Source organism: Caretta caretta, chromosome 8, assembly GCF_965140235.1.
Source record: "Caretta caretta isolate rCarCar2 chromosome 8, rCarCar1.hap1, whole genome shotgun sequence".
NCBI classification, from domain to species: domain Eukaryota; kingdom Metazoa; phylum Chordata; order Testudines; family Cheloniidae; genus Caretta; species Caretta caretta.
Genome location: NC_134213.1, coordinates 24,440,861 through 24,463,568, shown reverse-complemented (window position 1 = coordinate 24,463,568; position 22,708 = coordinate 24,440,861). Strand labels below are relative to the sequence as shown.

At 39.6% G+C, this 22,708-nt stretch overlaps 1 protein-coding gene across 7 annotated transcripts in view; it reads left to right on the top strand.

The window, feature by feature from the left end:
* Positions 1-22,708, top strand: part of GABRB2 (gamma-aminobutyric acid type A receptor subunit beta2) — a 247,403-nt gene that overhangs the window by 147,266 nt on the left and 77,429 nt on the right. For all 7 annotated transcript variants that reach the window (XM_048860134.2, XM_048860135.2, XM_048860136.2 and 4 more), the window contains one exon: positions 1,660-1,742. In XM_048860134.2, the coding sequence (XP_048716091.1) occupies positions 1,660-1,742 (83 nt within the window). The remainder of the gene's footprint in view (positions 1-1,659; positions 1,743-22,708) is intronic.

Genomic DNA, 22,708 nt, shown 5'->3' with positions numbered 1-22,708 from the left:
TTAGAGAGGAAAAATGGGGCCAGCAATGGAGGGGGTTTCTTAGGTCTTGAAGAAGAGTCCAACGGGAGGAAGTTTAGGCTTCATGCCCTTTCCTATTCCTTCTCCCTACAAATATTAAAGCATGTACTGAGGGTCAGTACTGTGTCAGAGAAAAGAAGTTATGTGCATCTCAGGGAAATGTTTATCAATCTGAAAACTAATCCTGTAGGGTTCCCACATCCCAAGTTAGAGGGAGAATAGAACATAGCTGTTTCATGTGTAGACTGGAAAATTCCAAAATGTACTATTTTTCAAGTGCAGTGGAGTTCTATAGAACATTGTGTGGTTTGAGGGTGGGGGGAGAAAGACCAAAAATTTATTTTGCCTACACAAGAGAGAGATTTGAGAGGAGCACAATTAGTCAAATATTGCTGCTGTGCTCTGTGCATTGGTTCACATTCAGCTCAGATCTATTCCTCCCTGAAATCTAGCAGTAAAAGATTTGTGATGGTACAGATGTTTCTAACAACATCTAAAAGGCACAGTTGACACATGTTAATGTAATGTCAAGACACAAATATGTTCTAAATATTTTGTAAAAACAGTCCTGAAAATATTTGTCGTGCTGCTGCTGAGGATGCACCACTAAAATAAGCCTTCATTTGCACAGTATTATTGAGTGTAAGAGAGAATGGAGAATTGAGTTTTATATGCAATTGTGCAGAATAAATATTATTTGTTAATTGTCTTTTATGCAAAGCATGTTTTACACACACTCATTTGGCACTATTCAGTGTCACTAAGGAAATTCATAGGATCACCCAGTTGGTGAGCAAAGAGAATTTGTGGGACATCTGTCTGACTCATAGTCCAGCTGGTTACTGTCATCAGGAAAATGAGAAATCAGAGCTGGGAATGAAACCATGGTACCTCTCAAGGCAGCAAATAGCACTCCACTTGAGAGGAGGCAGGGTCCAGTGGTTAGGGTACTAGCCTGAGACTTGGGAGATCTGCATTCAATTCACTGTTCTGCCACAGACTTCCTGTGTGACCTTAGGCAGGTTAGGTACAAGTGAATATACTGGAACAAAAGGTGTGTTCTTAACTTTGGTTAAAATGTCAGTGAAGACACAGCATCTCAGGTTAGCAGCTCATGTAACAGCCTACAGGAGAGAATGGAGTTGAATATGAGCTGCCAACCTGAGTTAAAAGTTGTCACCATGTCTTCACTGCTATTTTAACCCATGTTAGGTAACATGGGGTAGCTAACCTGAGTTAAGAATATACCTTCCCCCCCAGGGTAGATATACCCTTAGTCTTTATCTGCCTCAGTTCCCCATCTGTAAAATGGGGATAATAATATTGCCTTACTTCACAGGTGTGTTGTCAGAATAACTAGATTGAAGACTGTGAGGCTTTGAGATACTATGGTGATGGGGGACATATAAATATAATAAACTGTCCACTTGTCCACCAAATTGGCATATCAGTTTGCTTCCATAAACTAGATTAGTAGTTCAAAACCCTTACGAAAAGCCAGCACATGCAATATCTTAGTAATAAGCAAAGAGGCAAAATTGCTTATCATGCAGAATCCATTCTCTGTTGTTTCAATTCCATTTAATCACAGATGTGAATCACACACAACAACAATGGCCCTCATATATGCTTCTCTTCTAGAATTACAACAACAGCTGCTTGTATGATGGACCTACGAAGATACCCGCTGGATGAACAAAACTGCACACTGGAGATTGAGAGCTGTAAGTACTTTTGTAAATCCTGCTTACTGTATGGTCAAACTGTTTCAGACGTTTGTATTTATTTATTTATGTATGGGTACATGTTGCTAACCTAGTTGCCTTTCTGTCTGATGATATTTAGATCCTTATAAACACACACAACACATTTAGCTTTCCAGATGGATTAGTAATTTGTGGCACAAGGATTAGAGGAATTTATTTTGTGTTTTGATGGACAAATTTCAGCTTTAAAAGTCTCACTCAAATGGCTTGTTGTAGTTCATGTGAGGAGCAAGAGGATTACTATCATTTCTTTATCCTTCTCTGCTGCTGAACTGTGTTGCTGGTTGTTTTCATTTTTAAACAAGAGCTTAAATTTTTCTTTACAGTTGATTTTTTTTTATCACTGACACTGTAGTTAGACTTTTGGTGCATGTGTAATACCATCTATTATATGTGTTGATTGAATAACTAGTCTCTCTATTAAAGGTCAGGCTTTCCATACAGCTAAGACATGTGCTGTGAAATAAAATTTAAAATCTGTTTACATTGAAAGCTCTTTAGAGAATTTTAATGTATCAGAGAACAAAACAGTGTATGGTCATATGATAAATACAATATCGCAGGCAACAAGTTATTTGACATAGTAATTAAGCATGTGTCAGCACTTCCATGGTAAGCTCTGTTTTTTAGTAGAATAGCAGATCACTCAACTGTGGTACATCATGAAGCTGAAATGTGACATATTTCACTTTCTCTGAATGGAATTTGAGTGATTTGCAAGCAAACAAAAAATAGTTTGAATGTTTTTTAATATATGAAATGTTCAGCTTTCATTAAAACATTTACACTCTAAAACAGCTTTGATTATATAGGTTTCTATGGTATACATGAACATTAGTTGCCTAGGCTTCAATTCTGCAAAGATTTACACATGTATTTAAATTCACATACTGGTTCCCCTATTCAGGAAAGCACTTCAGAACAGGCTTAACTTTAAGCATGTGTTCAAGTCCCATTCACTTCAATTATATTTAAACATGTGCTTCAATGCTTTCCTGAATAGGGATACTGTCCTGAATTAGACCCTGTGAGTATTCCCATTGAAATCCTTCACCGTGCATAAAGACAGGTTTCAGAGTAGCAGCCGTGTTAGTCTATATTCGCAAAAAGAAAAGGAGTACTAGTGGCACCTTAGAGACTAACCAGTTTATTTGAGCATAAGCTTTTGTGAGCTACAGCTCACTTCATCGGATTATTGATGTTTTAGGTGGTCGGTTGGTTTTTTTTTCTTTAAAAAAAGTCCTTATTTTATACTGAAATATTTGAGTAGCAAATATTGTGACTGCCTTTGCTTTTGGAAATATATATATATATATATGGTAAAATCCTCCTTCTCTTGAAGTCAGTAGCAGGACTCCCATTGATTTCAATGGGCCAGGATTTCTCTGTTAATTTGCAGTGTTTAAGCATTGCTGAACAAACTATGCTAGTACATTACTTAATAGGAGAGAAAAACAGTGAATCAATTTATCTACTGGTATAACAGCAATGTGTCTGTGGATTTTCGCCTGCAGAGAATAATGCTTTAGTGAAAGGCATCTCCCCCACACACTAACACACCTCTCGAATATTGCTCGCTGCTTCAGAAAATGTTCCAGCAGAATCCATTAGAAATATTGCCAGCTCTGAACGTTTATGTGGTATTAGCAGGATGCATGCCTTTCATTTTGTGTAGTTTGCACCAACTGCCTGTGTGTAAGAGGAGCAGTAACTGTGCTATGGTAAAGGTCAAGACTCGTTTATAAAATAAGCTTGATGCCAGTGTGAGCAAAGTGGAAAAGGATAGATCTGACACAGAAAAAAAAATATATTGAAACAGAAATGTATGAACAACGGAGAGTAAAAATCAAACATGGAATAACCTAAAAAATGCATTTCTATGTGTGCCCTTGCTGGAGAGGCAGTAAAATTTGTGGTTTAAACAGAGAACTGAAGACCAAGTGCTCAAGAATTCCAATCTCAGCTTTGTCATTATCATATGGATCAACTTTCAGCAAGGCACTCACCCTGTCTGCGGCTCAGTGTTCCAAAATGTAAAATTTGAGATGATAAAGCGTGCTACATTTAACCTGCCTTTCAAGATATTATGATTTGAGGGCCATATAAGAAAACAGTCAGAGAGATGTTAATACTTAATATGGAGTTCTGAAACCCTATATCAATGCTCCACATTGAAATTATTGATAGGTCTGCATGTCCAGGTACAATGCAAATTTGTCCAACCGTTACAACTCTTGAGTCAAATTTTCCAGATTGAAATTTGCTGCAGATCTAAAAAAAAAAATGTATTGTCCTGGGCCAACGGAAGAGTTCGATTTAATTTCCTGCAAACATGGATTAAGAAATTACTGTGATGGAAAGTTTCACTATTAGGTAAAATACGAGGCCATACGGTATCATCAATCAAGAGAAGCGAAAGAAAGCATATTTACAGTATCAGTTCAAAGCGTAGGATTAATGCCCTGTTATCTGTATACTGTATGCAGAAAAAGCAATTAATTAAAATAGTGCCATAGTTTTTGACTGAAATATGGGATATATGCTACTGCCTTATAGATCAGTGGACATACATTGTTTTTCTGTGATCATGGCTTGTACAGCTCATCCATAAAGAATTGAAATGTCTTGAAAATCTGCTTTCTATTTATCTATTTTTCTATCTATCTGTGATGCTTTTGTACTACTACTATCAGGTAGCTCTTTCCTGGGTGGGTAAGTTCAGAGCTTCCCTATCTTCTATCTTCTTTCATCTCCTTCTTCTCTCTCTCTCTCTCTCTCTCTCTCTGCTGGCAGCCAATGAACAGGTCATTGCTGAGTAGTAAGAATGAGACATTACAGTAAAGTCAGCTGGTCATCACCTTCCCAGTGGGATAATGGCAACAGAGATAGCTTCCTTTTCAATGAAGTGTTGATGTCAGAGGATAGATCACTCTTCTCTTCTGCCTTCTCCCTCTGCTACTGCTGTATGAACAGCTAAACTCCTTGTGTCATCCTAGATTAGTTGATCCTCCCACCTTCCATTCATTTGTGTGTTGCAGTTCTAGTGATTGAAAAGAACCAAATGTGTAAGCAAATGAGTCACAAGTCTAGACGGAGCTTGGAGGCAAACGGATGTTTTAGGAAGTACACGGAACATTGGTTCACCTCATTTAAATAAATAAATAAATAGAATACCTTCCTGCACATCTGCTGGACTCTGGATTTCAAGTGATGCCGTCCACACACAAATCTATTCTGAAACAGAGGAGCCTTTCACTGTAAAATCATTCATATTGATCTGGGATTTGATCATGGGTTTTTCTGAATATATTCAAATGCAGTTACTCCAGTTTCATCTGGTGCGTTTGGACTATTACCCATTTCAATTACACAATGACACCTACAGGCTTTAAAGTTCATTTCAATTCTTGTTCATCTCATTACAAAATAATGTGTTCAGTACAGCAGTGTTAGCATTCTTGCAATCACATCATGCAGGTAACCATTATCTGTACTGAAATATCATAGTGAATCTGTCTACCTTATTACAATACTGTATCTCTGTCCATTTCTGTGTTCTTATCCAACAAAAAGCAAGTAATTGCTCCATAAGTGCACATAAGAGACCACCTTTGAAAATGTCTCCCATAACGTTTTAAATATTTAGCCCAGTTGTTGCTGAAGTATAAAACAAACAGAAAATTTCTGTACAATCTCTCTTTATAGGCTTATGATGAGGATGTCACATGCTACAAAATTTTGAGGAAATGGCAGCTCAGAAATACAAACTGATAAAAATAGATATTTTCCATACATAATTCAAAGTTTATACATGTTTCTCGTCATTTATACGTACAGATTGCTTAGAAAGAGAAAAATACTTTAGAATTTTCAAATATTGTTTGCTTTTTGCATATTCTTGCCCTTTTTTGTCTTGGCTGTAAGGATATTCTCCACAGTGAGCAGTGTAGAGGTACCTTTTAAATGAGCTCTGAGGGAATTTCTCTGTGTAACTCCCATTGATGGGAAGTGTTGTCAAGTGTCAATGCAAGAGATTAAAATTTAAGATCTTGGATTCTTTTCCACTGACTTACGGCATGAGCTTTGGTAGTTCACTTAACCTTTCTGTGCTATAGTTTGCTCACTTGTATTGTAAATATTTCTACTTCCGAAAGATGTTTTATGGCACAATCCTCGGACATCTCTTACGCATGTGCATTAAGGAATAGCAGAAAATACAGGTAGCTTTTCACTCTCACCGGCCCTTAGTGTACCCAATTAATAGCAGGAAAAGCTACTGACCTAAATTCTCCTTTGAGTGCTGGGCAAAAAGCCTGGCTGATGTGCTCACCAATACTCTGTGGTCCAAAGAAAACTCAGTCAGCTATGCTAAGGCCTTGCCAGAACCCCACATACACCTAAATACATACTGCCAGTGCCATTGGCGGCATGTGTATAGGGGAAGCCCATACTGCTCCTATTTGGAGCAGCAGTAAGAATAGCTACAGAATGCATTTTGTCCAGACCTCACTGAAACAACCTGTCTGTATGGAGTCAGGATTAGAGCTATGAAAATACTGGATTTTTCAGTTCAATTCTGAAAAATCAGAAAACAAATTGTTTTGGGTCAAACCAAAAATGAAAATTTTCAGAATTATTGGCACATTGAAAAGTTAAAACGACAACAAAAATCCTTTATTTTAAGTAGAATGAGCGTTTGGATTTTTTTAAAAATAAAATTAAAGTAATGTTTGAAACAAGTCATTCAAAATGTTGCATTTTGAAAATATTGAAATGTTTCAGTTATTTTTCAATTTTGTTCAAGGTTTTTCTGACCAGAACAATTCAGGAAAATTGGCATAAATTCATGAAATGTTTTGGTATCACCAAATCTGCAGTTTTTGCCAAATAAAGTTTTAAGTCAAAAAATTTTGCTTAGCTCTAGTAAGGAATATTCAGAAACTGCCTGCTCTGCATTAAACCAGTGTTCTTACCCCTGTTCCCAACCTATTCCATGCTACCGAGATGTGAGTTTCCCCCTGAATATTTGAAGAGTGAATATTTGAGATCTTGAAAGGAGATTGCCAAAACCACAGAGGAAAACATGGTCTCTGCCCTGAGGAACTCAGTGTAAATAGACATTTTTAACATAGAAATGATGCACGGATACAAAGGTGGAATGCATTGCATTTACTTTTTAAATGGTACCTTCCTTCCGAAACAAATCAAAGTTCTGTACAAATTGTATGTACGTGGGTGGACTGCAGCCATTTTTTCAGGGAAAGTGAGACAGCCAAAAGGACAGCTTATGCACAGAGTACCGCAACAGGAGGAAAAGGGAGTATTTGGTGAAAAACTTCAAGACAAACACCTGTTCTTGAAACATCCCGTATAGTGTTTAGTGGTTATGCAAAACAGAGAGAACTTTGATTGTAAAGCTGTTGTTAGTTTACTGTGTTTGGGCTTTCAGAAAACAATTTGGACTTCAGTTTATCTTCCCTGGAAAGATGAAAAGCTGAATTGAATCCCCCAGTTTGAACATGTAGTTCCCAGCATTCTGATTATTTGTAGCCTGATATTTAGACAGCTCTATGCTCCCTCTAAGATGAGGAGTTACCTGCTGATAAGAGCACTGGCAGTAATACCGTATCACGGTTACAGTGGATTTTCTTTCATAAAAGGCCTGACATTCATATCAAACACCTTGTGAACTGGTCATCTCTTTGAGCTATGTAGGTGAGTTATCAGACATGGGATATTGACGTGCTGAAAAGTGTCTGAGATGTGCATGGCATCTGATATGAAACAGTTGCTTCTTTATGGCCCTCTGCAGAATGTAAATACTTTTTTCTAAAATGTAGAGAAAATCTGGGTTGTAATTCAAACCTTTTAAACCCCGTCCTCAGTCAGTGTGTGGTGCAGCCAGCATTTCTGGTATGAGCTAAATTTATCAGCAGTGTATTGCTCTTCCATGGTCTCCTATATCAATTTGGGCACAAAAGCAATTGCTGAGTCAATGTAAACAGAAGTCTGCTTACCTACAATTTTCACTTTGTGCCTGGTGCTTCTGAGAATGCCAAAGCTGGTCATTAGTAAATGTAAAATCTCAGTTGAGTCCACAGCAATCGCTCCAAGGGGCATAAAAAATATACCCAATGGTGACACATACCATCTTCCCTTCTAGCAATGCAAGACGTGTTACATAATACACCGTGGTTTTATTGTAAAAACAAGCCATTGTGTTCAAATGGCAACAACAGTAACTGGGAAAAACAGCTTCCTAAACACTGAATTAAAGCATCAGTGACATCTTATTTTGCTTTAATGATGCAGTTATGTCACACACTGTATAATACAGTATAGAGACATAAACAAACATTAAAAAGTAATATTAAATGCATTATTTATCTGTATATATCTTTGATATATATATAAACACACATGGAGATGTGACATCCAGGTGATCAATTTCAGATCATGTGTTCAATGAATTTTTCACATGCTTTGGACAACCATCGTGCATCTCTGACCGCCTGTCCTACATATTCATCTCCTCTGAGACGTATTCTAACATTCCAAAGCAGCTTCAAGCTGCCTAAGAATCGTTTCTTTCTCTCCCCCCATTATGGAATTTCCACTGAAAAATATACCCAACTAAGGCAGAATCATCATTCAGCCCTGGGCCCATGACTGATTTTTATTTACGTTTCACAAGCTTTCGAGTTGGCTACCTTGCAGTACTACAGGGCTATAAACAGGGAGCTTCTTGTGAAAGGGAGCTTTCAGACTTTCCATTGAGCCATAGAAGCACTTAGTTCTGATCTTGGAAGGTCTTAAAATAAGAGTTTAAAAGTATGACACATAGGTAACTGTAGAAGTCTGTGTCTGTCTGTCTGAGTTCATTACCTTGGCTTCATGGTAACTAAGGCATATGACTTTCCAGATAGAAGAATGTGAAAAATAATACCTTTTTACAACTCTCTAAAACTTTCCTAAGGTAGTTTATTTCCCCTTGTAAAATATTTGGCATATATGGAATGCATACGAGTATGGTGTCGTGTGCAGGTTTTAGCAACACTTGTTTGGATGACCTGAATAACTCACTTGTGCCATTTGTGACTGATGCAGTTGTCCCAGATTCCATCAAGAAACTTTTTATGACACTTCAGACCAACATGTAACATCCATCATGCATATCTGCACTCACATGTATGCATACTTACACACACATCTAACTGCTACAACATTTTTTTTTTTTGTGGTAGAATGAATTGTTCTCCTAGCCAGTGGGTTTAGGTGCACAGTTCACTCAAAGCTTTCAGGCTTCCTGCCTTAAGCCCAGTAGATGTCTTCATTTCATGCTGAGCTGAGTACATCTATTAGGCACACCTTGAGGAACAAACTTGAATGATACATTAAAATCTGTGCATCAGAGACAAGTGAGAAATTTAGTTATTTTAATGGGAGCATGATTCATCTGAAACAAAGCATCCTATTCAGAGCTAGGACACTGTTTAATAAATTCAGTCTGGTTGTGTTTTATTTATTTTCCTATTGATGGGGGAATGATATGGGTTGAGTTAAACCAGAGGCTGTAATTTCATCACAGTGAAAGAGGGAGTGTAAAAGAAAGAGAGGCTACTGCTGTCCTATACTGCTCAGAGGAAAAGCTGGTGACAGAATAGTCCATCCTCCTTTTGTGGTTGACCAGTATATCCGTGATCATGGCTCAATGTAGATCTCTCTCTTTCACACACACACACACACACACACACAGAGCTGGGGTGTATCCTCATGGCTGAGTTTGGGGATCATTTCTCGTCCAGTCTGACATCCCCCTTTCTTAGTTGCCCTGGATTCTACAAATTTGAGGAGGGTATGCAGGCAATGTCCCCGGGGCCTGTCTGGGGACACAAGCGGGCAGCCAGAGTCCTAGTCCCGTCATCCATTATAGAGGTAGGAGAGTTAAGGGGAGCTGCATGCTGTGCAAGGCGCGGTGGCATACCCCTCCCCATGCAACATCATGCTCAAGGCCCATGTCCATGCAACCCATTGGGTTACAACGACCTCACACTGGACCCACCAACTGTTGGACCCACCAACTGCAATGGAACCTGCCAATGTTGTGACAAATGTAATGTTAATCCCTAAACCAGACCTCTAGGATGCTGGATGGAAGGTGAAAAAACCCGCACAAGGTTTGCCAATTTTGCCATATGGGCAAAATATACCTTTCAGACCTCAAATAAAATTTGGTGATAAGCATAAACCCTGTCAATCCTAAGGAAAAAGCAAAAGTGACTACAGATTAGCAGTGGACAGAAACAACCCTTCCTTCCTCCCCCTGCCTCTCCATCTAGGAGCCCATCAGTCTCCTTAGATTCCGGTTATCCTGTGGAAGCAGGAACAGGTGGGAAAAGCTTAGAGCACAGATTGTTAGAAGCCAGGGAAGGGAGACAAGTGGGAGCCCAAGTTACTCTGTCCCCTCATCTCCCACACAAGTAGGGAGGCGGTGGATGGCATCCATGTCCCCATCGATCCCACGCCCACCAATTACGTACCATGGGTTAACGGAGGAGCATTTTAGTTTAATATAGTAAGGTGTTCTTATTTGGGGGTATAATGTTTTTTAAATGTCTTAGTCACAGAGGGGGAGAGAAAGATTAGGGGAAGTAAGAACTACAGGTGATCATGTACATGCTTTCTGATGGGTGTTCTCATGGAATGTACCCCTTAACTGAGTGGAAAAATTTTTTTATCAAAAGCTGAGGGTAGTTTGTTTCTTTCCATACGCACAAGATTACATGCAGTCCCATCTCATTCAAAGGTTTAATGCAACATTTCTTCTCTGCAGATTTATAACTTCTGCAGACTCTAGGATCTAAATGGAAAAGGTGTGTTGTGGGTTTTTTTTATGACTCTTCTATTGAGGAGAGAAGATAATTTTCCTCTAGAAAACTGGGATTGAAATAGATCTTTGTGCTCAAATTATAATAGATCCCCTGGTTATCTTTCTATGAAGTTACTATATGATCTTTTGAAGATAAGTCAGAAAGAGTGACAGCAGAAGAGAGAGGGGAGAGACTTTTAAAGATTCTTCTGGACAGTGGAATATCCCAAGATCAGACCTTTTTTGTTTGTCCTTTTCTTGGTTGGCAATAAAATGGGTTTAGGAAGCTAATAATAATAAATATTAGAAATGTAGGGATGGATGGGTCTTCAAGAAGTTATCAAGTTAAGCCCCCTGCGCTGAGGCAGGACCAAGTAAGCCTAGAACATCTCTTACCTCTTTGAAAACTCCCAACAGTGGGGATTCCACAGAGCATGGCTTTGGCTTCCTCAGCCATGAGATGCTGTTCCAGGAAGAAGATATGTTGGGAAGAGACATGATTCACCTGACCAAGCAGGGGAACAGCATCTCATGGTCGAAGAAGCGGAAGCCCTCATGTCAACGCCATCTGTGCAGTCATGGATTCACATCTAGGATGCACATCCCTGCTTGGGCCCTTACCCTCACCTGGGAAGATGGATGATAACACCACCTGCACCCCATACTCCTTCACCCTCGCTTCCAGAGCCCTGAAGTCACCATTGATCTCCTAAGGGTCATACTTGGAAGTGTCATTAGTGCCCACATGGATGAGCAGCATGTGGTAGTGATCAGAAAGTTGATGAGCCTCGGCCTCTTTCCATAACATGTTGAATGCGGGCTCCAGGCAAGCAGCACACCTCCTAGGTTATAGTGTCAGGTTGTCAGGTGGAAGCCTCCGTCTCCCTCAGACGGGAGGCCCCAACCACCAGCACCCTATACCTTCTCCTTTTTGGTGCAGTGGCCGTGAGTTTCCCAGCACTGGGGGCAGGTGGCTGTTCCTCCACAGCCATTTTTCTCACTTCCTGTTGCCAGAACATACTGGCTGTTCGCCTCAATGAACGGGGGACCTGGGTGAGGGATGCAATACTGTCCACTGCCTGAAGTGGACAGCTGTCAGTCTCCACCCTATAGAGCAGCTGGTTCTCCTCCCTCCTGTTGTGGTGCTGTAGCTATCTGTGATTGGCTAGCATCTTCCATCCCCAATGTTTCCTCATGCATCCTGTCAATTAATTCCTCTCCTTTAATATCTGTTTTATTCGAGAGGTCAGTTATACTTTTTCTAAGTGGAATAACATACTCAAGGGAGTATGGTTGTTATGAAATAGTTACACTTCTCAGATAATGAAGGTAGGTACTTGACCTCACATCTCATGCTTTACAGTGCACATGTGACACAGAGACATGTTTCATCTCACAATAAACACGTACCCATGACTTACTGCTTACTTAGGATAGCTCTTATACACTGTGCAAAATAATTGAAATACGTTTCAGATGTTTTCCTTGGTGTAAGATACTAACTACTTGTCATTTTATTGTCCTAAACTACTTTGCTCTGCAAAAATAGGCATACCTCTACATTTTAGAGGAAATAAATACGGTGCATTAATTCATCATTGTTGTGTGAAACATGGGAGACCAAAATGTATCCTTTTGTTTCGCTTTCTAACCATTGCTTGAACATATCAGAGGGATCAAAGAATCCGGCGCTTATCTTATTAATGTTGTAGGTGACTTCCAGTATTATTGATACCCTTAGGTCAGCGGTTCTCAAACTGTGACCTCAAAGTGGGTCATAACCCCCTTTTAATGGGGTCACCAGGGCTGTCGTTAGACTTGCTGAGGCTCGGGGCTGAAGCCGACGCCTGAGCCCCATCGCCCAGGGCTGAAGCCGACACCAAAGGGCTTCAGTTCTGGGTGGTGGGACTCAGTTTATAGGCCCCCAGCTCAGAGCGGTAGGACTCAGGCTTTGGCTCCCCCCACCCCCATTCAGGGCAGCAGGGCTCGGGGAAGTTCAGGCTTTGGTCGCCCCTCCTGGCATTGTGTAGTAATTTTTGTTGTCAGAAGGGAGTCCCGGTGCGATGAAGTTTGAGAACCGCTGCCTTAGATTCACAGATGTTTATTCTCTGTTCTGAAAACAGTGTATGTGAATAGTCTACATCATTAAGAGAAATAGAAAAGTATTTTGACATTTGCCATTGCTTTACTATAGACTTCTTAGAGAGTTAGTACTGAACATTCATTACAAAATTGGCAGCAGAGAAAACCGTTTTTAGTACTAATATTTTCATAGTATTTCATAGAATCTGTATCGGCTCCCTAACCCACTGGACACCATTAAATTAGGCTTGAATAAAGACTGGGAGTGGATGGGTCATTACACAAAGTAAAAACTATTTCCACATGCTAATTTCCCCCCTACTGTTACTCACACCTTCTTGTCAATTGTTTGAAATGGGCAATCCTGATTATCACTACAAAAGGTTTTTTTTTTCTCCTGCTGATAATAGCCCACTTTTAATTAATTGGTCTCATTACCATTGGTAAGGCATCCCCCATTTTTTCATGTTCTCTGTGTGTATATATATCTTCCTACTGTATTTTCCTCTGCATGCATCCGATGAAGTGGGGTTTTAGCCCACGAAAGCTTATGCCCAAATAACTTTGTTAGTCTCTAAGGTGCCACAAGTACTCCTCGTTTTTTTTTTCTAACCGACTGAGAGGTTCATGAAGAGGAATGTAAGGATAAGAGCAAATTCTCCTGTCTTTGTTTGGTTGTTTCCAGAAAGGGAAGAAATTTCCTAGCCTATTTTATGTTTGATCCCTCTAATTGTTCTTACAGCCTTTTGTTACCAAGAGCTTGTATATCTCATTAAAACAGTTGAACAACATATCTGAGCTAAAACAAACCACTTCCTGGATAATCTGGCTTCATACAGAAGTTAGTCTGGGGCTCGGGGGAAAAGTAGCAAGCTATATAAAGTGGTGTTGCATTTGCACTGCAGCTCACCGGCATGGTCCACCTGAGTTGTGTGTGTCAGATCTGACTCGGGGATCACTGGTTGTTAGTAGTCCAATGTGTGATATTTCTGTAGGTACTTTACTATTTAAACAGAAAGTTGCCTGGTCATTTTTAGCTTATAAATATGTCTTGTTTCCTTTCTAAGTTTTGCTAATTATTGATACGCATTTGAATTCAGCTTTCAGGAAGCACAAGGTGGTGTTTGCATTACCAGCCTCCCATAACGGTTCTGTCAGAGAAAATCAGCTGACGTAGCACTTTAGCTTAATAATGTTTCTGCATGTAGATTATACATTAAAAGTACAATTGCAACTGTTTTGCCTACTGTAACCCCAAATTTTGTTAAACTGCCTGGAAATGCAGAATACAAATAACCTATCATCTTTCTTTGGCAAAGCATGTAAATTATGATAGTTTTGTTTAACTTCGAAATTTATAGTATATGGAGAAGGAAAACTATACAAAATAGTAAATTAAATGATAGTAAAAATATACAACTTTGTGTGAATGAATAGGCAGTTTAAAATATGTCATAGTTCTCTAGCTTGGATAAAACAGTATATTTTGAATATAATTGAACTGTGATTTTTTTTTTATGATTAGTGTTTAGAACTGAATTTTTGATAATGTGTAAGATGTTCTGAAGTACACTCAGACCCTTAGAAACAAGTCATTTAAATGGCCATGAAGACCCCACTACCATCTTGCTCCCTGAGGCTATTTCCTTCTCCCCCTCCCCCCCAAGAGAGGGTGGAGAAGACATACTGGTGAACTAACCCTTAAATTGCCATTGTCAGTTATGTATCTCTGCTGTGGATATGCAGAGGACTTTATTGTCTGGGGCCAATCCCCAGTCTTTCACAAGCACTAGGAAAAAAGTTTTGGTATTTTCCCCTTGAGTTATAATGTTAGAAATTTAAAGAAACAGAGTTCTATATTAAAACTTGTGGCCAGAGCACAGGATTTGTAGTCAGGACTGTAAGAGTTTAAATGTGTCTCTGGCTCTGTCAATGGTTAGGAATAGCCTGGATTCAGCAATTGATGATGGATAGCAGTTGATGTAGCTATAGGAGTCCAGACCATTAAGTGTAGACAATGACAAGCCTGGATAAACCTCGATTAGCTCAATCATTGCAATCAGTGTGAAGATTTTGAATAGTAGGAGCAAGTATAAAATTAACCATTCTGATATTTTAGCATCCCTTTGAGATCAAAGCACTGAATGGCAGCTTTCTGATGATGTACACACTGTGAACTGAAATTATTTTTATTCATTTTGGTCATGTTGTTTTATACTGCTTTGTACTGGTAATTCAGCCTATTCAAAGTCTGTCTGTATCAGAAAAATGTAGCTACTTTCTGTTGTTGGAAGTAGTCATGTTTTCCTGTGCCTTTCATCTATAGAATAGAGAGTTGAAAGTTAGTATTTCCTTATGATAGCAGTAGTTCATTTAAAGAGAGTTCAGTTATGGCTTTATCTAATTTTTAGCAATGCTAGGGGATGCAGTTGTCATCAATCTAAAGCTACTGTAATCGATGTGTGAAAATGCCATTGTCCAAGTTTTCTAGAGCATATTGGCATGCAAATTGTGATGTAAATCCTTTACTAAGAAATTCTACCAGCTTTAGGAAAATTCAAAGCACATATGGTAGTCCATCAAGGGTATGTAAATTTGCCATGGGCAAAACATTGCTTGTAATTTGAAATGTTGATATTTGTTTATATATCAAAAGTTCATTCTTTTAGACCTATCAAATACTTGGATTATAAAATGTTGAGCTGTCTCATGATTCATATTCATGTTTCATATTCAGCTTGTAGCATAACAAGACTAAACACAAAGATTGAGTGTATTCTGTAACAATACACAACACAAGTAAAAATGCCAGATTCCAAGATAATCTTTATAAAGAGAAGGATGTGTAATTAGCTGGGAGAAATATTACACGGATTATATTTTCGAGCATGGTTTTTGGGCTTTTTAAGTGCCTTTATTCACTAGTAGTGAATGCAATCAAAAAATTAAGAATCCCTATTTGCCGTGAATTCATTGTTTTGGTGAAAACACAAAGCGCCTGATTCTCATTTATGCTAAGGCTGCTTTATACCACTCTGGCATTATACAGGAGCCTTAAAGTAAGCATAAATATATTTCCGTATTCACTGCCCCTTGCCAGTGTATTATAGTCTGATCTGGAAGATCCTCCTTGAAACAACCAATGAGGTTGTCATTTATGGTGACGATTTTTAGTGATGTGAATTTTTTTTAATGTTGCCTTTTACTTGGGGGAAGAGAAGAGAAAGCAATGAATTAGATCAGTAATATATCTGCACATTTCACAATGCATGTTTCATTCTAACTGTGAAAAGGGACTGCCTTACTGTATCTGATTTACATATCTCCAACATACTCCATCTGCCTCTTAAGTAATTATTTACCACTATTAGACGGGAAATGATGTTTTCACAATTCCTTTTACATTATATGCAGCACAGACTGTTCAGAAGAACCATGAAGAGTTATAAGCAATGTTTGTAAATGGCATTACCATGAGAATATTCTGAATGCGGCTTAATTGAGATAAATGTGTAACAAGAGTTGCTCTATTATATGTTTGATTTTAGTCTTACTTCAGAATTTTATACTATATTTACAAAGTAAAGGTAAAGTAAATGGCTATTAGACATCTGATTGGTTCCCAAGTGGGACATAATCAAGTGAATATCTCTTGCACACAGGCCAAGAAGCTACCACACACTTTTTGAACTGTATTGTCAAAAATGTGAAATTACTTCTCCTGACATTTACCCTAGAGGCTAGATTCTGCATATACACCGGTGTCCCTGGTTTATTTTTAGAGGCAAACTCCCCCAAAAATAAGGAGTTGCCTTCCACTGAAAATGTGCCCATAGGAACAATTGCCTGAAAACTTCCGTGACACCATCACTGGCCAAATAGAAAGGCAGTCACTCCCCACAATAAAAATCCATTCTCTCAGATACTACACATCTGCACAACATGGAGTTTGACCTCACTGTGCCTGCGGTCATGAAACTGGACAGTTCCATTGGAACATGTTAGAAAGGCACTGCCTCAGATTACAACTTTGGACTTTGCTGTATAGTATATTATTATTATTTATTTATTGTCCAATGTCAGCAATAAAGGTGCTCCAGTGGGTAATGAACTCTGTGTTGCGGATCCTTGTCGGTTCTGGTGTTTATGATTGATGACACTGTTTTGAAATACCTGTGGTCACCAGAATGTAACAGATGCCACTTCACTCCAATGTGATTACCGTTTATAACATTTAGAAGGTAAGACAGTGGGAGAACAAGGACCCAGTGATGGCAATCACTGTTCAGCCATGTACACCGAAGGATATTCTTTTCTGCTATGTTGACATAGCCCCTCTCAAGTACAGCACCCTGAGGAGAAGGAGAGAACTAATGATGGCTGGAGTACCACAGCAGGAGAAGTTAAGAACATCCCAGTCTTGAAGGGTGTTTGGTATCATGTCAAATACAGGTACCTAAATCTGTACTAGGAGGTTGCTATTCCCTCAGCCACTGCAACCCCCAACAAGTGTTTGAGGGCTGTTCTGAATATCCTAATACAACATCCTCCCTCTAAGGTCACTACAGGTCTCCCTGTTTATGGTCCTATTTGATGAAGCATTTTTCATTTGACAGAGCTAGTAGGTGACTTCGGTAGCAGGCACAGCCCATGCTGAAGGCTGATACTTATGGTGTTTTGGTATAGGAAATTCTTGTATCTAAGTTTAGCAGGCACTTCTGTCCTGTGGGAGTTCATCTTTGCAGTCCTGGTGCTCGACAAGAGCAGAAATAGACAAGTGTTTCACTCTGCCTCAGCCATACAAGGCCGGCTCAGCAGCTCACTGTCTGAAACCTGGCTTGTACCAAGACGTTGCCAAGACCTCCTGAGTGATATAAAAAAGGATGGTAAGTCACTTATTTGTAAATATCGTTTGGGTTGTTAATTTGTTTCTTTTTGACCAGAGTGCAGGCTATGAACCCAGTGATCAAAGTCCCATTGCCTTCACTGGGAGATACCTGGGTATGGCTGCAGTCCTGGGCCCTGTTCTTCTCTTTGACTCTCTCTCTCTTTTGTTTTCTTTCAGGGACCAAATGAACCATACCAATTAGTCAACAGTAACAACAATGGGTCCAGTTTCTGTCAGCATTTGGTTGGGGATAGATTCCTGGCTAAACAACCTTGCACCCGTCACACACAACTACCACTAAGCAAGTGGTACTATGAGGCCATGGGTACTGGGGGTTGGCTGCTGCTCTGTGAGTCTGAGTAAGTTCCTTCACATTTCTATGAGACATCTGACATGAGCATTGTGTGCATATTATATTAACTAGGCATTCTTTTCCTTCCAGAATTCAAGAACAGCATTCTTGAACCTGAGGCAGCTCCCTGAAGCACAGTAGGTAAATGTGTTACATTTCTGCCCCTCCCCCAGTCTAGCAAGGTTCTTATCACCATGGTATCTGAGTGCCAGCGTGTTCTAGCAAAGAAAGAAGTACCCGTCTCTGTACCGTCAACTTTGTGCATTTGTATTTATTTTTGCTGTTATTGTGGACAAGCTAGGTGGAAGAAGTGTGTTTTGCATTTTATTCTGAGAGTAAAAGGTTCAGAGGTCATTCTCTATCTGAGATTTATATTGTACAATGTGACATATGCTGTTTAGAGTGTAATCTGATGTTTTTTTCTGGACCCTGTTTTGACATCTCATGTGCTGCAGTATTTTTTGCTGTGTTGTTTGTTTGTTCATATGGCTTATTTTTATTATAACAAAAATAGGTTTTATTAACTAAATATCTTGCTTTAAAAATAAAAACATATTTTTGATTGCTGTATTTGTGTGTCTAATTAAAATTGCTTGTCATTTGTAAACCCACATTAGCAGCCCACTGAATATGGGAGAAAAGGAGAGAGGAGTACGAGGTAGGGGTCTATGGCAGTTGCTAGTTTGTTCTTTACCTGCCTGGATATCTGTGTGTGACAGGGCAGTGTAAAGGGTGCTTGGTTTTAGGAACCAGTAAATGATGCAGATATAAGTGCTTGAGCACAGCACATGCCAATCTGTTATTTGTGCTGCTGGGTGTTGTGTGTGCAAGCTCTCAGCTATCTTTCTTGTGCCCCGCTTTCCATCAGCCACACCCAAACATGACAAGGTTGTGGCTGCCAGTGATCTATTTTCTTGAGTGAGGAACATCTTTTATTCTGGAGTTTAACCAGTGACATTCCTCAGAATTTTCTTTCTTCGCCCAGTGTAGAGTTTTCATATTTTTACATGAGAGAACTGGTTGAACATGGTTACAAAAATGGTGTTGTGTCTTGCCAACATAGAATCTAATCCTGAACTCTTTATTCAAGTGTAGCTCAGCATTTAGGACTAGCGTGAATGAGAAGTTGAGAAGTGAGCTCATGGTCAGTATAATGGCTTTAATGTGTGCCTTAGGCCAGTATAACAACCATGTGTTAATGAGATTAGACATCAGCTTGCCTTTCACAACAAGGAAAACCAAAAATGCTGTTCAGAAGCTTGGGCCTTGTTAACTCACTTTCAAAAACTATGGCCCTCATTTTCAACAGCAATATAAAATAAATTGCTAGAATTGCGCTTACTTGGCGTGTGAACATTGGCATTCTTATTTAATTTCCAAATTCATTATATTTACTCTTACAAATAGTTTAACTGCAGTTGCTCATTAGTCTGTCTCATGATATTATGATCTAATATATAAGAAAACATAATCTTTTAAACTACTTCTCCTGTATGCCAAGGAATCAGGTCAATCTCTCTTCCATCATTTGAGGATTTTTTTGAATACACATGTTCCTAATTAAGTGAAAAATTGTTTGTACATAGACTGTTAAATTAAAACAGGAGAATATTTCCAGAAACATGGAGGATGTGTTGCAATCCATGAGGAAAAAAAAATGGCCAACAAATGTTGGTGATGGGGAGAGACTTTTCTGAGTGGAATTTTCAAAAGTACTCAGGGTTGACCTCACTTTTATATACCAGAGGTGGGCAAACTACGGCCTGCGGGCCACATCTAGCCCGCAGGACCGTTCTGCCTGAGCTCCCAGCCAGGAAGGCTAGACCCTTGCCCTGCCCCTGCTGTCCCTCCTCCCCCACCGCCACGAAACCAGCACGGCTTGCGTGCACTTATCTCCCAGGCTTTCCAGTAAGCCTGTCCTGCTGCTCTGAGTGGCCTGGTAAGGGGGCAGGGTGAGGGGGGGTTAGATAAAGGTCAGGAGGTCTCAGGGGGCAGTCAGGGGACAGGGGGCTGTTGGATGAGGCAGAGGTTCGGGGCGGGGGTGGTCAGGAGACAGGGAGCAGGGGAGGTTGGATGGGGGTGGGGTCCTGCGGGGGCAGTTAGGGACTGGGGTCCTGGGAGGGGGCGGTCAGGGGACAAGGAGTAGGGGGGTTGGATGGGTTGGGGGTTCTGAGGGGGGCAGTCAGGGGGTGGGAAGTAGGAGGGGGCGGATGCAGGATGGGGGCCAGGCTATTTGCAGAGGCACAGCCTTCCCTACCTGGCTCTCCATACCGTTTCACAACCCCAATGTGGCCCTCAGGCCAAAAAGTTTGCCCACCCCTGCTCTACACCCAAAATTAATGGTGAAACTCCCATTGATTTCATTGGAAGCAGAGATAGACCAACACAGAGTGCTTTTAAAAAGCCCACCCAAGATTATTCCCCTAAGCATTTCTAAAAGCACACACATAGGGGGGTTGTCTTAGTTCAACATAAGCTCTGTGATACAATATTTGAATAATGACTTAAAGTGAAATTAAGATTTTAGCTTTTACAAAACAACATCTGAGTGGCTGAACTTACTCATTAAAGTATGTTTGCAATTAAACACCTGTGTAAGGAAAAAATCCTTTACAATATTATTTTATTAAACTAACCCTGCCATATGACACAACCACTTATTAATATTAGTACATTTCATTATATGATCTACATAGGTACAGATATGTAACACTCACGGTTATACACATATACATTATATATTTCTATATATACAACAATTTCTATGGCATTATTTTTTAGAAAAAAAATCAGTGAATACCAACATAAGTTAAAGCACTGAAACCTGTTATATGTTTATGAAAACAAACTTTTGGTCTGGTATCCACTGTTTCTCATTTTTTCCCACCGTAAAACTGGGATGATAATACTTCAAATGATCATCTGGCAGCTTAATTAAATTTTCTTTCTTAGGTACTCTGATGCAAGGTATGATGTAAGTACTGACTCTTATTATTACCTGGCTAATTGATCTGAAATATCCATCTGGGCATGTCATATAAATGATGAAGAGCTTTCCAGGACCAAAGCTGTCCAGGACCAGATTTTATTAGTTCACCTTGGTTAATTCGTAATTTTCAAATTGTCTGGTAATGAGTGGTTTTAATGACAGGGTGATAGGAAGTAGAAGAACTAAATTGGATGACATGGTTGAAGGGATTGGAGGTTGTTTGGAGTGGTTTTTGCTTTTCCACTTACCTGAGTTTGATTGGATTGTGAGGAAGAGGTGACAATCAGTTAGGAAGTCAAACTTGCACTCTACCCTACACAACCCTACCTCAGACTCTGCAGCAGTAACTGCACCGCTTGGATAACTGGCAGTTGATGTTTATGAGATTGAAACACAAGTTTATATTGGAGATGGAGAAGTCTGGAAGGAGGATTATTTTTGGAATCTTTGGTTCTCCGGTTTCTATGGTTTGAGCTTTGTGGAGCCTAGGCAAGACATGAATCAGACACACAGCTTTGATTAGACAGTTTAGCACTATTGGTTTAATCTTGGGAGCAGAAGGTATCAGCAGTAAGAGTCCCAGTATTAATTCATACTGTTTAATGCAAGCTGTAGCTCATAAATATGTTTCTACCCATGGTTCAATCTTCAAAGAGGTCCTGACCTGGTAGGTATAACCAAACTTGCCCAGTGTTAAATCAGCTCTTTTCTGGCAGCTGCAACCCATAGAGGATTAGGCAGGTGCAGTGCCTGTATTACTTTCAGCTGCCTTTAGTATCAGAAGGTATTCCATTTTAAAATCGGGTATTTTATTTCACTGTACTCACCTGGTTTGAGAGTTCCAAGATGAACATTACATGTGATTAGTAGAATTCAGGTCACCCACTACTCTCCATGAGATCTGGTCATGATTTTGACCTCTACAGCACTGAGCTAGCCTTATTTTCTTATGTGACTCTGAAGTCCTTGTGAACAGTGTTTCATCAGAATTAACTTGTGATCTAAGAGTAGCCAGAGCCTATCCCTATTGATTTCTGGTGCTCTGCATTCTGTTTGAACATAATCTGGATCTTCTATTTGGCCAAGACTTGGTGACAAAGCCAGTAAAGATTACACTTTGGTCATGGTCAGACTACAATGTATTGAAAGTTAAGGTCATGGTATTACTTTGTTCCTATCAGGATGAAAGACTAGATTCAGTGGTTTTCCCATGGCCTTTTATGGTACCCACTTTGATTTCAGAGCTCTTTAAGGGTGAATACTTTTCAACCAGTGATCCTGGTAGAACATGCTGCAATCTCTTGTTTGTTACGAGCAAATACAGTTGTTCCTAGGCATCCTCTTCCACAAGATCACTGTGTTCACAGATGGAAAATATGGGACACAAATTGGAATGCCAATGCTGAAAATTGTGCATTCAGATAAATAGTTTGTGGTATAAAGACCTTTTAAAGTTCAAGAAAATATTGTTCTCTTCCGCCACTGCATTTGCGAAATCTCACCCATTCGAATAAATCTGCATGTTAGGCATCGTGTCTTCTCTGCTTGTAAGCAGTCAGATATATTTTACCAGTTATGAGGAGTTTTCTATTGTGGTGACAAAACCTTATCTGGGCAGGACAAATGTGTTATCTTTTCTGGTTGAGCTTAGACCAGTATCACGCACTTAGTTGAACTACTGTGACTGTTTCAGTAAGTTTAACTTTGAGATGTAAAAACACCATCCTAGAGAAACTATATGATA